Source organism: Portunus trituberculatus, chromosome 18 (assembly GCF_017591435.1).
Source record: "Portunus trituberculatus isolate SZX2019 chromosome 18, ASM1759143v1, whole genome shotgun sequence".
NCBI lineage: Eukaryota > Metazoa > Arthropoda > Malacostraca > Decapoda > Portunidae > Portunus > Portunus trituberculatus.
In genome coordinates this window covers 2,377,292-2,396,162 of record NC_059272.1, presented here as the reverse complement: position 1 = coordinate 2,396,162, position 18,871 = coordinate 2,377,292, and the positions used below count along the sequence as shown (strand labels likewise).

Sequence of the window (18,871 nt, the reverse complement as noted above, 5' to 3'; positions counted from 1 at the left end):
CACGGTACTTTACATTTTTTTTTATATGACTATTTTCATGCACAGGCAACCGCCGCTTAACAAAGGTTCACACAACAAAAATTCGCTACAACGAAGGTTTCATTTTACTACCACCTGCTCATTTAACGAACACCAAACTCGCTTTAACAAAGTAATTTTTTCCAAGTTTGAAAGCACCGCCGTATCACACAAGCCGACAGGCTTTTATATACACCAACACCTCTCGTGGACAAAACGCGCACCACTCACTGCCCCTGTACAAAACAATAACAGCGTCACCAGCAGCTTATCTTCCCTTGCTCAACTTACCACCAAAATGCCCTGCAATGTCGCCTAGCGTTGCTAAGAAGACCAGGAAGTCTCTTACTCTCGAAGTGAAGCTTGATATTATTCACAGACAAGAGAGAGGCCAGAAAACTAATAACATTGTTGGCCACCATCTTGACTCCATCTACTGTCTCTATTATTTTCAAGTCAGTAGACTCTATTAAGAAGGCTGGTGAGACCGTATCTTCCTTGCAAGCTAAAAGAACCACCTGAACTCGTTACTCTACAATGGATAAAATGGAAAGCCTTGTGAAATGTGGTACATAAGTTTTATATATGATACACTGATACGCCCTTTGTTTGCATTCCACAGGTTGCCGGTTAGTGTCTTTCCCGCTCCACTCTCCCTCCCTTCATAAATTTAAGATCATCAACATTATAAAGTTACGTACATACATACATTAGTGTACATCATAATGACTTAAATTAAACTATCTAAATGTTCAACTTCATAATTTTTACCTTCATTAAACCTTTCACCGTACTATGATGCACTCTCGCTTTATTTACTCTCAATGGAAGTTCAAGTCAGGGGTTAAACTTGAAGTAATTAAAGCAAAGTAGAGTGAGTATCTAGAAAGTGAAAACATTCTGAGTGAAAGGCAGTTTGGTTTCAGAAAAGGAAGATCGTGTGTATCCAATTTATTATGTTTTTATTCAAGAGTGACTGACATACTACAACGTAGAGAGGGATGGGTGGATGCTATCTACCTGGACTTGAGAAAGGCCTTTGATAAAGTGCCACACAATAGACTGATGTGGAAACTAAAGAAGATTGGAGGAGTAAGTGATAAACTAGCAAAATGGATGGAAAATTACTTAGTGGGAAGAGAAATGCAAACAGTGGTGAAAGGAAAGAAGTCAGAGTGGAAAAAGGTATCCAGTGGAGTTCCACAAGGGTCAGTGCTGGGTCCCATCATGTTTTTTATTTATGTTAATGATATGCCAGTAGGAATTGACAGTTACATGAATATGTTCATGGACGATACTAAAATTATGAGGAGAGTAAAGAATGTGGAAGATTGTAACAAGTTACAGGAAGATCTTGATAAAATATATGAGTGGAGTAAAGAGTGGCAAATGGAATTTAATATAAACAAGAGCCATGTTATGAAAATGGGAAGAAGTAGATACAGACTAAACAAGGATTACAGGCTGGATGATGAAAAAATTGAAGAGACCAATGAGGAGAAACAGTGCAAAACACTCTGTCACCGGAGAAACACATAAACAAGATATTTGAGAAAACATATAACATGCTTCAAAATATTGGTCTTGCATTCCACTACCTAGATGAAGGAAAGATGAAGATATTATGCACTTTAATAAGACCCCAGTTAGAATATGCAGCTTGCATCTGGTCACCACACCTGAAGAAAAATGTGAAGGTGGAAAGGGTACAGAGGCTGGCAACAAGGATGGTACCAGCACTCAGGGAGTTAGACTATGAGGAAAGACTGAGGGAGCTGGGGCTGACCACATTAGAAGAGAGAAGAACAAGGGGTGACATGATAACTATGTATAAATTGGTGAACAAGATTGACATATTGGACAGAGAATTGATAAAGGTGACCACAAGTAATCATCTCCGAGGACAAGGAAAAAAACTAATAAAAGACATCTGTCTAAATGACATGAGAGAGTACAGTTTCCCGCATCGTAGTATTGATAAGTGGAATAAACTGAGCAGTCATGTCATTGACGCGGTGTGTGTCAATCAGATGAAAGAGAGATATGACAGGAGTGGCCATGGAGGAAGGACACAGAGAGCTTAGCTCAGGCCTTGTAATACACAAATAGTAAATAATAGGCAAATACACACACACACACACACACACACACACACACACACACACACACACACACACACACACACACACGCCCAGTAGCTCAGTGGTTAGCGATGGCTTCACAAGCCAGAGGACTTTGATTCCCGGCATGGAGATATTTGGGTGTGTCCCTTTCACGTAGCCCTGTTCACCTGGCAGTGAGTAGGTACAGGATGTAAATCAAGGAGTTGTGACCTTGTTGTCCCGGTGTGTGGTGTGTGCCTGGTCTCAGGCCTATCCGAAGATCGGAAACAATGAGCTCTGAGCTCATTCCGTAGGGTAACGTCTGGCTGTCTCGTCAGAGACTGCAGCAGATCAAACAGTGAATTACACACACACACACACACACACACACACACACACACACACACACACTCACACACACATCTTACCTTCCAAGTGTCATATTTCCCTCCAGCATAAAAGTTCCTCCCAAAGACGTCAAGGCCCACAAAGATGTTCCTGTGCCGGCTACCCGCTGCCTTCCTGCTGCGGACCAGGTGATCTTCTGTCCAGGTGTAGTTGAGAAAGATTCCGTCACAGGCAAAAAAGAAGGCATAGTTCTGGGAATTGAGTTCATTCTGCCATTTCAATTCCCCATTTTTTGTCACGCTGTCATACCAGATGACACGATGGTGACAGTTTTTGTCATACCTTACATTCCTCATGGCTACAGTCAGCTTCTCCACAAACATCAGCATGAGTGGAACCTGAAGCACAGAAACATTCATGTATCTCAAGGCTTGGCCATGTTGCTGATAATGTATGAACAAATGTACCAATAATACTCAAGGCAGTCAAACACACTCAGTAGTGATGTTTTGAATGTTATAATATCTTTATACCTGAGTTTGTTGTGGCTAGCTGATGGAATACTTACAGCACATAGGGTCAGAATAGGAGTATTATGAGCTATGTAATCATATTGGGACATATTTAAAAACATCATCACTGCTACTATGTCTTTCTCTTTTAGAAAGAAAGAACTCATGGACAGACACCATGGATATTTCACCAGTGGTTCATGAAGCTAAGAGTGTGAATCAAGTTTATGTGTGTGTGTGTGTGTGTGTGTGTGTGTGTGTGTGTGTGTGTGTGTGTGTGTGTGTGTGTGTGTGTGTGTGTGTGTGTGTGTGTGTGTATTTACCTAATTGTATTTACCTAATTGTAACATACGGGAAAAGAGCTATGCTCGTGTTGTCCCGTCTCCATATCTATTAATGTCCAGCTTTTTCTTAAAATCATGAATATTCCTTGCGTTGACCACTTCCACGTCTAAACTATTCCATGCTTCCACCCTTCTATGAGGAAGCTATATTTTTCACATCTCTCCTATAAGTGGCCATTTTAGTTTTTCCCATGCCCTCTCGACATTCTTTCATTCCACATACACAGATCTTCCCTATCCATTTTTTCCATGCCAATCATCACTCTGTATATTGCTATCAGGTCTCCCCTTTCTCTTCTGTTTTCCAGGGTCGGAAGTTGCATTCTTTTCAGTCTGTCTTCATAAGTCAAATCTCTTAAGTCAGGCACCATTTTGTTGCAGCCCTCTGTACTTTCTCTAGTTTCCTTATGTGTTTCTTTAAGTTCGAGCCCACTGTATTGTTGCATATTCAAGCCTCGGTCTTATCATTGCAGTAATTATTTTCTTCATCATTTCTTCATCTAAATATACGAACGCCACTCTTATGTTCCTCAATAAGTTCAATACTTCTCCAATTATTTTGTTTATATGTCTCTCTGGCGATAGGTCATTGGTAATTGTCACCCCAAGGTCTTTTCTTCATGACTGGTTTTATGTCTTCATTTCCTATCTTGTACATACTCCTGATTCTTCTTTCACTCTTGCCAAACTCTATTTTCTTGCATTTTGTCGTGTTGAACTCCATTTGCCATGTACAGCTCCATTTCCATATTCTGTCCAAGTCTTCCTGGAGTAGTTCGCAATCTTTGTCACATCTCACTTTTCTTAACAATTTTGCATCGTCTGCAAATAGGCTCACATAACTGGACACCCCATCCACCATGTCATTTATGTAGACCGCGAACATTACTGGTGCCAACACTGATCCCTGTGGAACTCCACTCTCCACCAAGCCCCATTCTGATGGTCTGTCCTTAATTATTGTTCTCATTTCTCTTCCTACTAAAAGTCTTCCATCCATTTTAGTAAACTGCCATGCACTCCTCCTACCATTTCAAGTTTCCAGATCAGTCTCGGTGTGGTACCTTATCAAAGGCCTTTTTAAATCCAGATATATTCCATCAGCCCAACCATCTCTTTCCTGTATTACATCTATCACCCTCGAATAGTAACATATCAGGTTTGTCGTGCATGAACGCCCTTTTCTAAAACCAAATTGACACTCACAAAGTATGTCATTTTCTCCAAGAAGTCTGTCCATCTATTCTTCACCACCCTCTCACACATCTTAGCTACCACACTTGTAAGTGACACTGGTCTATAGTTCAATGGGTCTCTCTTGTTACCTGATTTATAGATTGGGACAATGTTAGCTCTTTTCCAGTCTTGGGGCACTACACCTTCCTTAATGAGGCATCAATTACTTCACAAACTTTTTCTGCCAGTTGCTCCTGCATTCTCTTAAAATCCATCCTGATACCCCATCAGGTCCCACAGCTTTTCTCACTTCTAAACTCCCCATCATATTCTTGATCTCCTCCACAGTTACTTGAAACTCCTTCATAATCCCTTTCTGTTCCATTACCAGTGGTTTGTCAAAAGCAGTCTCCTTTGTGAATACCTTCCGAAAGCATCCATTCATAGCCTCTGCCATTTCCTGGGATCTTCACTGCATACTCCATTTACTTCTAAACTTTCAATACTTTCTCTATTTTTGATGTTGTTGTTCACATGTCTGTAAAAAGCCTTGGTTGGTCTTTACATTTATCAATTATATCCTTTTCTTGTTTCTTTCTTTCTTCTCTTCTAATCAACACATATTAATTTCTTGCTCTTTTGTAACTTTCCCACTGCTTAATCCGTCTTTTCCTTCTCCACCTCTTCCATGCATCCTCTTTTCTTGTTCTAGCCTTTTCACATCTATCGTTAAACCAGTCCTGCTTTCCAACTTCTCTATGTTGTCTTATTGGTACAAATTTTTTCTCACCTTCTTTGTATATTTTTATAAATTCCTTCCACTTTTCATGTGTGTGTGTGTGTGTGTGTGTGTGTGTGTGTGTGTGTGTGTGTGTGTGTGTGTGTGTGTGTGTGTGTGTGTATTTACCTATTTGTATTTACCTATTTGTGTATTACAGGGCCCGAGCTAAGCTCTCTGTGTCCTGTCTCCTTGTCCATTCCTGTCATATCTCTCTTTCATCTGATTGACACACACCGCGTCAATGACATGATTGCTCAGTTTATTCCACTTATCAATGCTACGATGCGGGAAACTGTATTTTCTCACGTCATTTAGACAGATGTCCTTTATTAGCTTTTTTCCATGTCCTCGGAGATAATTACTTGTGGTCACCTTTATCAACTCTCTATCCAGTATGTCAATCTTGTTCACCAATTTATACATAGTTATCATGTCTCCTCTTGTTCTTCTCTCTTCTAATGTGGTCAGCCCCAGCTTCCTCGGTCTTTCCTCATAGTCTAACTCCCTGAGTCCTGGTACCATCCTTGTTGCCAGCCTCTGTACCCTTTCTACCTTCGTCACATTTTTCTTCATGCGGTGACCAGACACATGCTGCATATTCTAGCTGGGGTCTTATTAAGGTACATAATATCTTCTTCATCATTCCTTCATCTAGGTAGTGGAATGCAAGGCCAATATATTGAAGCATGTTGTTTGTTTTCCAAAAAATCTTGTTAAAGTGTTTCTCCGGTGACAAAGTGTTTTGCACGGTTACTCCTAAGTCTTTCTCCTCATTGGTCTCTTTAATTTTCTCATCACCCAGTCTGTAATCCCAGTTTGGTCTGTATCTACTTCTTCCCATTTTCATAACATGGGTCTTGTCTATATTAAATTCCATCTGCCACTCTTTACTCCACTCATATATTTTATCAAGATCTTCCTGTAACTTGTTACAATCTTCCACATTCTTTACTCTTCTCATAATTTTAGTATCGTCCCAAAATATGTTCATATAACTGTCAATTCCTACTGGCATATCATTAACATAAATCAAAAACATGATGGGACCCAGCACTGACCCTTGTGGAACTCCACTGGTTACCTTCTTCCACTCGGACTTCCTTCCTCTCACCACTGTTCTCATTTCTCTTCCCATTAAGTAATTTTCCATCCATTTTGCTAGTTTATCATTTACTCCTCCAATCTTCTTTAGTTTCCACATCAGTCTATTGTGTGGTACTTTATCAAAGGCCTTTCTCAAGTCCAGGTAGATAGCATCCACCCATCCCTCTCTATGTTGTAGTATGTCAGTCACTCTTGAATAAAAACATAATAAATTGGATACACACGATCTTCCTTTTCTGAAACCAAACTGCCTTTCACTCAGAATGTTTTCACTTTCTAGATACTCACTCCACTTAGCTTTAATTACTTCTTCACATACCTTGCACAATATACTAGTCAACGATACTGGTCTATAATTTAGCGGTTCCATTCTACTACCATTCTTATATATAAGCACAATGTCAGCTCTTTTCCACTCTTTCGGGACTAATCCTGTTTATATGGAGGTTTCCACAATATCAAATATGGGGTTCAACAATTGATCCTTACATTCTTTTAGCAACCTCCCAGATATGCCATCAGGCCCCATTGATTTATTAATATCCAGATTGCTTATAATTTTCCTTACATCTTCCTTAGTAACCATGATGTCCTGCATTTGCTTTATTTTCATAGGCCTTCCTCCCATAAAATGCTCCTCCTTTGTAAACACTTTGCAAAAGTTGTCGTTCAAAATTTCAGTTATCTCTCCAGCATCTTCATATACTTCTTCCCGTTTTTACCTTTTCTATTGCCTCCCTTTTATTTAGTTTTCCATTTATGAATTTGTAAAACATTTTTGGGTCACTATCACAGTTTTCCACCACCCTCTGTTCATATTCCTTCTGTGCTGTTCTCCTTACTTCAACATATCTATTCCTTGCTGTTTTGTAAACTTCCCTTGATAATACATCACTGCTTTTCTTAAGTTTCTTCCATGCCTTTTCTTTGTTCTTTTTTGCTTCTTCACAATTTCTATTAAACCACTGTTTATTATTTAAAGTCCTCTTTCTGTAATATGGCACAAACTTTTTCACAGCAGAGTTATACAAATCCATAAATTTATCGTACTTCAATTGCATATCTCTTTCCTGGTATACCATGGACCAGTCAATTTCATTAAAGAACTCCCTTATATGGTTATAATTTGCCCTAGTATAATTTAATTTTTCCTCCCTGCATTCCACAATCTTATTCATGCTTAATTTTGTATCCAGCTCAAAGCTTAGGACATCATGATCGCTTTTCCCAAGGGACTTTCATGTTCAATTTCCTCTTTTAGAGAGATTCCCCCGGTAAATACCAAATCCAACCTTGCTGCAACATCCTGTCCCCTGCACCTTGTTGGTGATCTCACCCACTGTGCCATCAAGTTATTTGTTGCTCCGTTTAACAATTCTTCTGCCCACTCACCACCATTCACCATTTTGTAGTCTTCCCACACTATTTCCTTACAATTAAACTCCCCGACTATCATCACTATCCTTTCTGATGAGTTCCTGTTTCATTCTGTCTAGAGTATTTCTCATCACCACTTGATACTGTTCATAGTTTCAAGCACTGGTTCTGTGTGGTATGTATACTGTTATAATATCAATGTCCCTCTTACCATCTGTTATAAGCATACTTATCACTTCCTCATTTCCCTTACTAAAATTCACCTCCTTCACTATCAGATCTTTCTTAGTAAAGACCATTATACCACCACCTCCTTTATTCTTTCTATCATTTCTCCATACTTTGTAGTGTTTTACATCAAACCAATCTAGCTTTATTTCGGGCCTTAACTTGTTTCCACCACACACATTATGTCCGGTTCACTGTTTCTTAGGTAATCCATACATTCTAGCCTTTTAAACAGAAATCCATCTATATTCGTGTATGTCACTTGAATTCCATTCCTAATCTCTTTCTTCCATGCTTCAGTCAGTGTACTGTCTATTCCGTCTGTCTTATCCACCACTTCTTCAGCCTCCCATTTCTCATCCTCCAAAAAAACTTGGTCTTGTGTGTGTGTGTGTGTGTGTGTGTGTGTGTGTGTGTGTGTGTGTGTGTGTGTGTGTGTGTGTGTGTGTGTGTGTGTGTGTGTGTGTGTGTGTGTGTGTGTGTGTGTGTGTGTGTATTTACCTAATTGTATTTACCTAATTGTAACATACGGAAAAGAGCTATGCTCGTGTTGTCCCGTCTCCATATCTATTAATGTCCAGCTTTTCTTAAAATCATGAATATTCCTTGCGTTGACCACTTCCACGTCTAAACTATTCCATGCTTCCACCCTTCTATGAGGAAGCTATATTTTTCACATCTCTCCTATAAGTGGCCATTTTAGTTTTTCCCATGCCCTCTCGACATTCTTCCATTCCACATACACAGATCTTCCCTATCCATTTTTCCATGCCAATCATCACTCTGTATATTGCTATCAGGTCTCCCCTTTCTCTTCTGTTTTCCAGGGTTGGAAGTTGCATTCTTTTCAGTCTGTCTTCATAAGTCAAATCTCTTAAGTCAGGCACCATTTTGTTGCAGCCCTCTGTACTTTCTCTAGTTTCCTTATGTGTTTCTTTAAGTTCGGAGCCCACTGTATTGTTGCATATTCAAGCCTCGGTCTTATCATTGCAGTAATTATTTTCTTCATCATTTCTTCATCTAGATATCTGAACGCCACTCTTATGTTCCTCAATAAGTTCAATACTTCTCCAATTATTTTGTTTATATGTCTCTCTGGCGATAGGTCATTGGTAATTGTCACCCCAAGGTCTTTTCTTCATGACTGGTTTTATGTCTTCATTTCCTATCTTGTACATACTCCTGATTCTTCTTTCACTCTTGCCAAACTCTATTTTCTTGCATTTTGTCGTGTTGAACTCCATTTGCCATGTACAGCTCCATTTCCATATTCTGTCCAAGTCTTCCTGGAGTAGTTCGCAATCTTTGTCACATCTCACTTTTCTTAACAATTTTGCATCGTCTGCAAATAGGCTCACATAACTGGACACCCCATCCACCATGTCATTTATGTAGACTGCGAACATTACTGGTGCCAACACTGATCCCTGTGGAACTCCACTCTCCACCAATCCCCATTCTGATGGTCTGTCCTTAATTATTGTTCTCATTTCTCTTCCTACCAAAAGTCTTCCATCCATTTTAGTAAACTGCCATGCACTCCTCCTACCATTTCAAGTTTCCAGATCAGTCTCTGGTGTGGTACCTTATCAAAGGCCTTTTTTAAATCCAGATATATTCCATCAGCCCAACCATCTCTTTCCTGTATTACATCTATCACCCTCGAATAGTAACATATCAGGTTTGTCGTGCATGAACGCCCTTTCTAAAACCAAATTGACACTCACAAAGTATGTCATTTTCTCCAAGAAGTCTGTCCATCTAGTCTTCACCACCCTCTCACACATCTTAGCTACCACACTTGTAAGTGACACTGGTCTATAGTTCAATGGGTCTCTCTTGTTACCTGATTTATAGATTGGGACAATGTTAGCTCTTTTCCAGTCTTGGGGCACTACACCTTCCCTTAATGAGGCATCAATTACTTCACAAACTTTTTCTGCCAATTGCTCCTGCATTCTCTTAAAATCCATCCTGATACCCCATCAGGTCCCACAGCTTTTCTCACTTCTAAACTCCCCATCATGTTCTTGATCTCCTCCACAGTTACTTGAAACTCCTTCATAATCCCTTTCTGTTCCATTACCAGTGGTTTGTCAAAAGCAGTCTCCTTTGTGAATACCTTCCGAAAGCATCCATTCATAGCCTCTGCCATTTCCTGGGATCTTCACTGTATACTCCATTTACTTCTAAACTTTCAATACTTTCTCTATTTTTGATGTTGTTGTTCACATGTCTGTAAAAAGCCTTGGTTGGTCTTTACATTTATCAATTATATCCTTTTCTTGTTTCTTTCTTTCTTCTCTTCTAATCAACACATATTCATTTCTTGCTCTTTTGTAACTTTCCCACTGCTTAATCCGTCTTTTCCTTCTCCACCTCTTCCATGCATCCTCTTTTCTTGTTCTAGCCTTTTCACATCTATCGTTAAACCAGTCCTGCTTTCCAACTTCTCTATGTTGTCTTATTGGTACAAATTTTTCTCACCTTCTTTGTATATTTTATAAATTCCTTCCACTTTTCATTTGCTCCTTAGCACTCTTGAATTTCATCAATTTGTCTCTTGAAAGAATTTCTTTAGGTTTCCAAAATCTGTCTTGGCATAATTCCATCTTCCCACTTTATATTCTTCATTTCTTCTAGATTTCTCTTCGTCTATCACCTTGAACTCCAAAACTGCATGATCACTCTTTGCTAAAGGGCACTCCACCCTCATCTCCTCAATGACCATTGGCTCTGTACTAAAGACCAAGTCCAGTCTTGACGATGCTCCCTCTCCTCCAAACCTAGTATCTTCTTTGACCCACTGAGTTAACACATTTTCCATTGCCAGTGTCAATAGTGTATTTCCCCATGTTGTCTCTGATCCTTCCATTGACCAGTCCTCCCAACACACCTCTTTACAATTAAAATCTCCCATCATTATAGTTCGTTCACAGCCACCCAACATTTCTTCCAGACATGTTCCTGTATCACTTATCATTTCTTCATATTCCTGTACTGACCATGCATTTGTCTTAGGTGGTACGTACACCACTATGTAGTGCCTCTTTTTCCTTCATTAGTTTCTGCTCTGATCTTTAGCACTTCTGCCTTTCCCATACCTTTTTCACTTGATCCACCTTTATATCTTTTTAACCAGCAACATCACTCCTCCTCCCATCTTACCTACTCTATTTCTTTTCCAAACGTTATATTTCCTTCTCCAACCTTCATCAGGTCTTCTCCCTCTCTCAGTTTTGTTTCAGTAAGACCCACAATATCTGGGTTCTTGTCCCTCAAGTAATCGTTGAGTTCTAAAATCCCGATATCACTCCATTTATGTTGGAATACATTACATTTCGCTCATATGTAAGTTTCTTTAGTCCTTTCTTGCTGTACTTTTCTGGGTTATGAACCACTTCCTCAGTCTCATATCCAAGATTCTCCAGAAAAACTCTTTCTTCTCTTCTTCTGTCCTCTCTTCATTTTTTTCAAAGCCTCCTTTCTCAACTCATTTAACATTTCTCTTTCCTTTTCACCGAGATCTCTTCTCAACCAAATCTTCCTTGTTGTTTCCTGCTGGGCTAGCCTCCATGACTTCTCCACCAATTCATCTACATCCTTTTGTGACTTAAGTTTGATTCTTATTGGCCTCATACCTTCTCTTGTGAACTTTCCAATTCTATGGAAGTCCTCTATTTCTTGTACTAGGTCTTTTCCTCCTCTTGCACCACATTAATGATATTATTTATCACCTTTTTATGTTTTTTCTCTCTCCATTTTACTCGGTGTCTTATCCTCCTCCACACCAAATATCACCACACATCTCTTTTTGTCTACAGTTTCCCTCACCAATGTCTCATTTGACTTAATAACCTTCACCACTTTCTCAGCTATCTTCTCTTCTATGATCTGTTGATCTATAATTTCAACAAGGCCCAAAGTTTTCTCCCTGACTCTTTGATTTCCTTTTCCAGACTTGCAACTTTGTAATTTACCTCCTTTCTTTCCACTTCCTGACTTTTTTCCATTCAGCCTGCTTCTCCATCACTTTTCCTAGAGATTCTCCACATTTTTCAATTCACTTTAATTAGCTTAACTTCCTCTTTCAGTGCTGCATTTTCCTTCTTCATATCGGCACAGTCTCTGTGTGTGTGTGTGTGTGTGTGTGTGTGTGTGTGTGTGTGTGTATTTTACCTAGTTGTATTTACCTAGTTGTAGTTTTACAGGGCCTGGGCTTTATGCTCGTGTGGCCCCGTCTCCATATCTACACTTATCCAATCTTACTTTAAAAGTGTGCACACTCGTTGCAGACACTACTTCTTCATCTAAACTGTTCCACGTCTCAATACATCTCTGTGGGAAACTATATTTTTTAATATCTCTCAGACATCTTCCCTTTCTCAGCTTTTTACTATGCGATCTTGTGCTTCGGATGTCATATTCTTCTCTCAAGATCAGTTTCTCATTATCCACTTGGTCCATTCCGTTGATCAATTTATAGACTTGTATCAGGTCTCCTCTCTCCTTCTTTGTTCCAAGGTTGGTAGATCCATAGCCTTTAGTCTCTCCTCATATGTCATCCCTTAAAGTTCTGGGACCATTCTTGTAGCCATTTCTTGTAGCCTCTCCAATTTTCTTATGTGTTTCTTTTTATGAGGGGTCCACACTACTCCTGCATATTCCAATCTAGGTCTTATTATAGTATTTATCAATTTCTTCATCATTTCTTTGTCCATGTAGTGAAATGCTACTCCAATATTCCTCAGCAAATTATATGTTTCTCTAAAAATTCTATCAATATGGCTTACTGGTTGATTGTTTTCTTCCATCGTCACTCCTAAGTCCTTTTCCTTTTTGACTTTCTCCAGTTCTACACCATCTCCCATCTTATAGATTCCCATAGGTCGTCTTTCACTCTTTCCCATTTCCATGACATGGCTTTTGTTCACATTGAATTCCATTTCCACTTCTTACTCCATTCCCAGATCTTATTTAGGTCTTCTTGCAGTATTTCACAATCCTCCTTTTGCTTTATAACTCTGCACAGTTTCGTATCATCCGCAAACAAATTTATGTAGCTGTTCACTCCTTCTGGCATGTCGTTAATATAAATGAGGAAAAGTATTGGTGCCAATACTGACCCTGTGGCACTCCGCTTTCTACTGCTCTCCACTTGGACTTCATATCTTTAACTACCGTCCTTATTTCTCTCCCCCTCAAATAATTTTCTATCCATCTCAATGTGCTTCCTTTTAAGCCACCCTTCTCCTCTAACTTCCACAGTAATCTTGTGTGGCACTTTGTCAAACGCCTTTTTAAATCCAAGTAGATGCAGTCAACCCATCCCTCTCTCTCTTGTACTCTATCAACTATTCTAGAATAGAAACTCAATAAATTAGTTACACAAGACTGTCCTTTTCTAAAACCAAATTGGCTATTTGATATTAATTTGTTGTCTTCAAGGAACTCGATCCATTGTTTCTTTATTATTCTTTCACACATCTTGCATATTACACTAGTTAGTGATACCGGTCTGTAATTTAAAGGTTCTTTCCTTCCACTCTTATATATGGGAACCACCTCAGCTCTTTTCCATTCTACTGGCACTGTTCCATTTTCTATTGAGCATTTTATGATGTTGTATATAGGACTTGCTAGTTCTTCCCTACATTCTTTCAGTATTCTGCCTGAGACTTCATCCGGTCCCATTGCCTTCTCTTCATCCAGTTCCTTCATTAACTCTTTTATTTCAAGCTTGGTTACTTTAATCTCTTTCATATAGATTGTCTCTATTACCCTGTGGCCTCTCAAATTTGGATTCTTTAGTAAAGACCTCCTGGAATTTTTTATTTAATAGTTCTGCCATACTTTTGGGTCTTCCACCATCCCATTCTCTCCTTTTAACCTTTCTATTGTTTCTTTTTGCCTAATTTTTCCATTTATGAATCTATAGAACAATTTTGGTTGCTCCTTACATTTTTCGACAATATCTTTTCAAGTTCTTTTCCTCTTCCTTCCTCACCTTAACATATTCATTTCTCGCTGCCTTGAAGTTTTCCTTGTTTGTTGGATTCCTATTTCTCCTCCACCTTTTCCATGCTCCATCTCTTTTCTCCTTTGCCCTAGCACACCTTGCATTAAACCAATCTTTCTTTCCTTCTTCTTTTGTCTATATTTTGGGACATATTCCCTGACTCCTGTTTTGTATATTTCCAAAAATAAGTTATATTTGTCTTGCATTGTCTCTGTGTGTGTGTGTGTGTGTGTGTGTGTATTCACCTAGTTGTCTCTGTGTGTGTGTGTGTGTGTGTATTCACCTAGTTGTATTCACCTAGTTGTAATTTTACAGGGCCTGGGTATCATACTCGTGTGGCCCGTCTCCATATCTACACACATCCAACTTTCCTTTAAAACTATGCACACTCCTCACTGACACCACCTCCACACATCTTTGTGGGAAACTATATTTCTTCACATCCTTCAAGTATATTCCCTTGGCTATCTTTTTACTATGCAATCTCGTAGTTCTATTTAAGTTTTCCTCTCTCAACATCATTTGCTCATTATCCACTTCATCCAGTCCGTTCAACAGTTTATAAACCTGTATTAAATCTCCTCTCTCTCTTCTTTGTTCCAAGGTAAGCAAATTCATTTCTTTTAATCTCTCCTCATAGGTCATTTCTGCCAATTCCGGAACCATTTTTGTTGCCATTCTCTGCAATCTCTCCAACTTCCTTATATGCTTCTTTTATAAGGGGACCAAACCACTCCAGCATATTCCAATCTTGGTCTAATTACCGTACTAATTAATTTCTTCATCATATCTTTATCCATATAATGAAAGGCTAATCCAATATTTCTTATCAAATTATACGTTTCTCCAAACATCTTATCAATATGAGCCTCAAACTGCCCATGGTCTTGTATTATCACTCCCAAATCCTTTTCCTTTTCCACCTTTTTCAACACTACTTCTTCACCCATCTTATATGACCCTCTTGGCCATCTTCCACTCTTCCCATCTCCATCACATGACTTTTGCTCAGATTAAATTCCATTTCCCACCTCTTGCTCCACTCCCAAATCTTATCCAGATCTGCCTGTAAAATTTCACAATCTTCTTCACTCTTCACACACCTACACAACTTCGCATCATCCGCAAACAAATTAATATAACTGTTTACTCCCTCTGGCATGTCATTAATATATACAAGGAAAAGTATTGGTGCCAGCACTGAACCTTGTGGGACTCCACTCTCCACCACCAACCAGTCCGACTTTGCATCCCTTATTACCGTTCTCATCTCCCTCCATCTCAAGTAGTTTTCCATCCACTTTAACACTTTTCCTTTCAGTCCTCCATAAATCTCTAATTTCCATAGCAGTCTCATGTGAGGTACCTTGTCAAAAGCTTTCTTTAAATCCAAATATACACAGTCCATCCATCCCTCTCTCTCTTGTATTTTGTCAACCACTTTTGAATAAAAGCTCAGTAGATTTGTTACACATGACCTCCCTTTCCTAAAGCCAAATTGATGTGTGTGTGTGTGTGTGTGTGTGTGTGTGTGTGTGTGTGTGTGTGTGTGTGTGTGTGTGTGTGTGTGTGTGTGTGTGTGTGTGTGTGTGTGTGTGTGTGTGTGTGTGTGTGATGCTATGCCTGAGTCATCCTGTGATGGAATATTAGCCTGGTAAACAGATGGAATAACCTTTTCTATCCCTCAAGTGAAAATTACATATAACTTTCAACACTTCCCTAAAGCTGAATCCAGAACTGACTCTCACCTTATCTATGGGCACTTCATTCTCAATATTGATGAGCCACCCATCAAAGCCGTAATACTTGGCAATGTTCACCAGCTTCTGCACTACCTGTGTCACTGTTTTGACATCGTTAAGGAGGTCCTTGCACACAGCACTGCCTGCTTCCCACTCAGTGATGAAAGTCCCTGGTAGAAAAGTGATAAACAACAGTTCAAGCTGGAAAAAGTTAGATTTAAAAAAATTAAAAAAGAATTGCTTCTCAGAGTAGTAGATGAATGGAACAAGTCAATCTGGTTGCTAGTGGTGTCAATAAGAAAAAATAAACAACTTTATGGATGGATACAACAGCTGAAAATAGTTACTAGCTATGTTTAAAACAGGGGCTGCCATGTGTTGGCCAAATGACTTCTTATAATTTCTCTTATTTTCCTATGTTCTTAATGCTAGATCTCCAAACACTTTGCTACATGCTTAATTTGGCAGGTTTCCTTTCAGAGACCAAAATCTGATAACAATCTCATAATGGTGTTGCTTGGGAAGTGCTGAATGCATTGTGTTCACATGACTCCTAGCTTGCTACTGTAAACTATAATGTACAATGGTACCTGAATACTAAGTGTAATTGATGCCTAACAATAGACCAGCTCTTAAGTCACCAAGTTACAGAGCATTCAGTGTAAACATAGTATTCAAAATTTCTACTGGCTGGATATAGAGTACTGGAGGGTCTGTGCACAAGGCAGGTAGCATCATTATGTCCCGTGTTAAGTCCCATAACACATAAACAGAGAGTGGAAATCACAAGTCAAAGTTCAAATTTTTCCGCCAGTACCTTTCCACTGTTGTGTGCGTGCCAGAGAGAACTAGATAGTGAGGTCTGCTAATGGTTTCAATAGTACACATGAATGTCAGCGTTAGTCACTGCACCACCTGCTTTCATACAAAACTAACATAACTCATCAATGAATTAATCATTATTATGCCTGGCTGTCAAATGGTTGAGGATAAACATGTCTAGTCTCTAACAAATAAGAAATTCCGTGGGAAATGTGCAAGCCCTCCATAAAATGCCCTTGGAGGGTAGCGTGCCAACCAGGGTAGGGCATTACTAGGTTACAGTAAAACTGAATTGTACTGGCCCACAAGGTGAGGCTGATAATCTGTGCCATGTTGCCATATCTTTCATTAATTCGAGGAAAATTAAATAACAATTTTCAATTTAATTTAATGCATGATTCCACGCAAAAAAAAAAAAAAAAAAAAAAAAAAAAAAAGTGTGTCGGGGGAGGGGGGTGTGACAAACAACAGAAATGAAGATCTCTGTAGGTGATTATGTTGTAAGTAAATAAATACAGTAAAGGTGATGGTTATAAAAGTGAAAATGAGACTGGTAACTTACATAATATTTACTGTTACGTCCTCTCGAGATACCCAATCTAACAGTGAGTGGTGAGAAGAAACATAAGATGAGACAGCATTTTATTTGAGTTACTGCCCCAAGCTCCACTTATTTATTGAAGATCACTAAATGTGGAGACTTTTTTTGCTACACAACACACAGAAAAACAAGGAAATGTCAGTGTGTACTTCCGTTGTGGCGACTAGAAAGTGAGTCGATTTGCACGTGCGTGCCTGCCTGGTAACCTGACTCTCCCCTTCCCCAGAGAAAAAATAAAAAGCTAGTTTGCAATCTTTTTTTTTCTTTTTCTACTCCTTGACGTGCAAGAGGAATTACTAACTATTTAATGAGAATGATTTTGATAGCTTGTGGATAAAAATATAGAACTAAAGACGCTTGCCGTGATAACCCGACAGCCTATCGCGTAAACCCTCAGTATGCGTACTGAGCCGGCGTAACCTTCCTTCACTTACATTACGCCATGCTGAGAAACTGCAGCGATAGACAGCAGCGCGATATCCACCATCATCGCTGATACAATTTTACACTACAGCCAACCCCAGCTTAACGAAGGTTCACACAACAAAATTTCGCTACAATGAAGGTTTCATTTTACTACCATCTGCTCGTTTAACGAACACCAAACTCGCTTTAACGAAGTTTTATCCAGATAATTTTTTCAAGTTTGAAAGCCCCGCTGTATCGCACAAGCTGACAGGCTTTTGAATACACCAGTGCCTCTCGTGGACAACACGCGCACCACTCACTCCTCGTTCAAAACAATAACAGCGTCAGCAGCAGCTCATCTTCCCTCGCTAACTTACCACCAAAACGCCCTGCAATGTCGCCTAGCGGTGCTAAGAAGACCAGGAAGTCTCTTACTCTCGAAGTGAAGCTGGATATTATTCACAGACACAAGAGGTGAGAAAACTAATAGCATTGCTCGCCACCATCTTGACTCCGTCTACTGTCTCTACTATTTTAAGAAGGTTGGTGAGACCGTATCTTCCTTGCAAGCTAAAAGAACCACCTGAACTCGTTACTCTACAATGGATAAAATGGAAAGCCTTGTGGAAATGTGGTACATAAATTTTGCATGTGATACAATGATGCGCCCTTTGTTTACATTCCACAGGTTGCCGGTTAGTGTCTTTCCTGTTTCATTCTCCCTCCCTTCATAAATTTAAGATCATCAACATTATAAAGTTACATACATTAGTGTACATTATAATGACTTAAATCAAACTGCCTAAATGTTTAACTTCCTAATTTTTACTTTCATTAAACCTTTCACTGTACTATTATGCATTCTCGCTTTGTTTACTCCCAATGGAAGTTCAAGTCAGGGGTTAAACTTGTTATAATTGGTTTGCTTAACGAAATTTTGCTTAATGAAGGTTTTTTTTAGGAACGTAACCCCTTCGTTAAGCAGGGGTTGCCTGTACTGGTAAAACTTTCATGGTCATAATCCAGTCTGGAGGTTTCAAAGCTGATATTGTCTGTTTAAGGTATCGCATACTACCACCTCTACTCGAAGTGCAGACAAGACCCAGAGGTTATGAATTTTTGACATTGGGTTCCTCTATATTTTCATGAACTATCCTTTTTACATTGTTTTGTAGTTGAAATCAGTTTCTTAGAGCTCCATAAAATAGGAATAGCAATGAGAGGAGTTGACATTTGATCTCATCCATACATTTTAATGCAACATACTCCTATCTGTCCACCTATTTATC

The 18,871-nt window shown here is 39.2% G+C and overlaps 1 protein-coding gene across 9 annotated transcripts in view; it reads right to left on the bottom strand.

The window, feature by feature from the left end:
* LOC123505560 (cytosolic endo-beta-N-acetylglucosaminidase-like) overlaps window positions 1–18,871 on the bottom strand; it is a 49,447-nt gene that overhangs the window by 18,361 nt on the left and 12,215 nt on the right. For all 9 annotated transcript variants that reach the window (XR_006675203.1, XR_006675201.1, XR_006675204.1 and 6 more), the window contains exons 4-5: window positions 15,758–15,921; window positions 2,549–2,866 (exon numbers count right to left, since the gene is read on the bottom strand). Coding sequence is in view for 4 of the 9 variants with exons in the window: in XM_045257023.1 (XP_045112958.1) it covers window positions 2,549–2,866; window positions 15,758–15,921 (482 nt within the window). In the remaining 5 variants the exon portion in view is untranslated. The remainder of the gene's footprint in view (window positions 1–2,548; window positions 2,867–15,757; window positions 15,922–18,871) is intronic.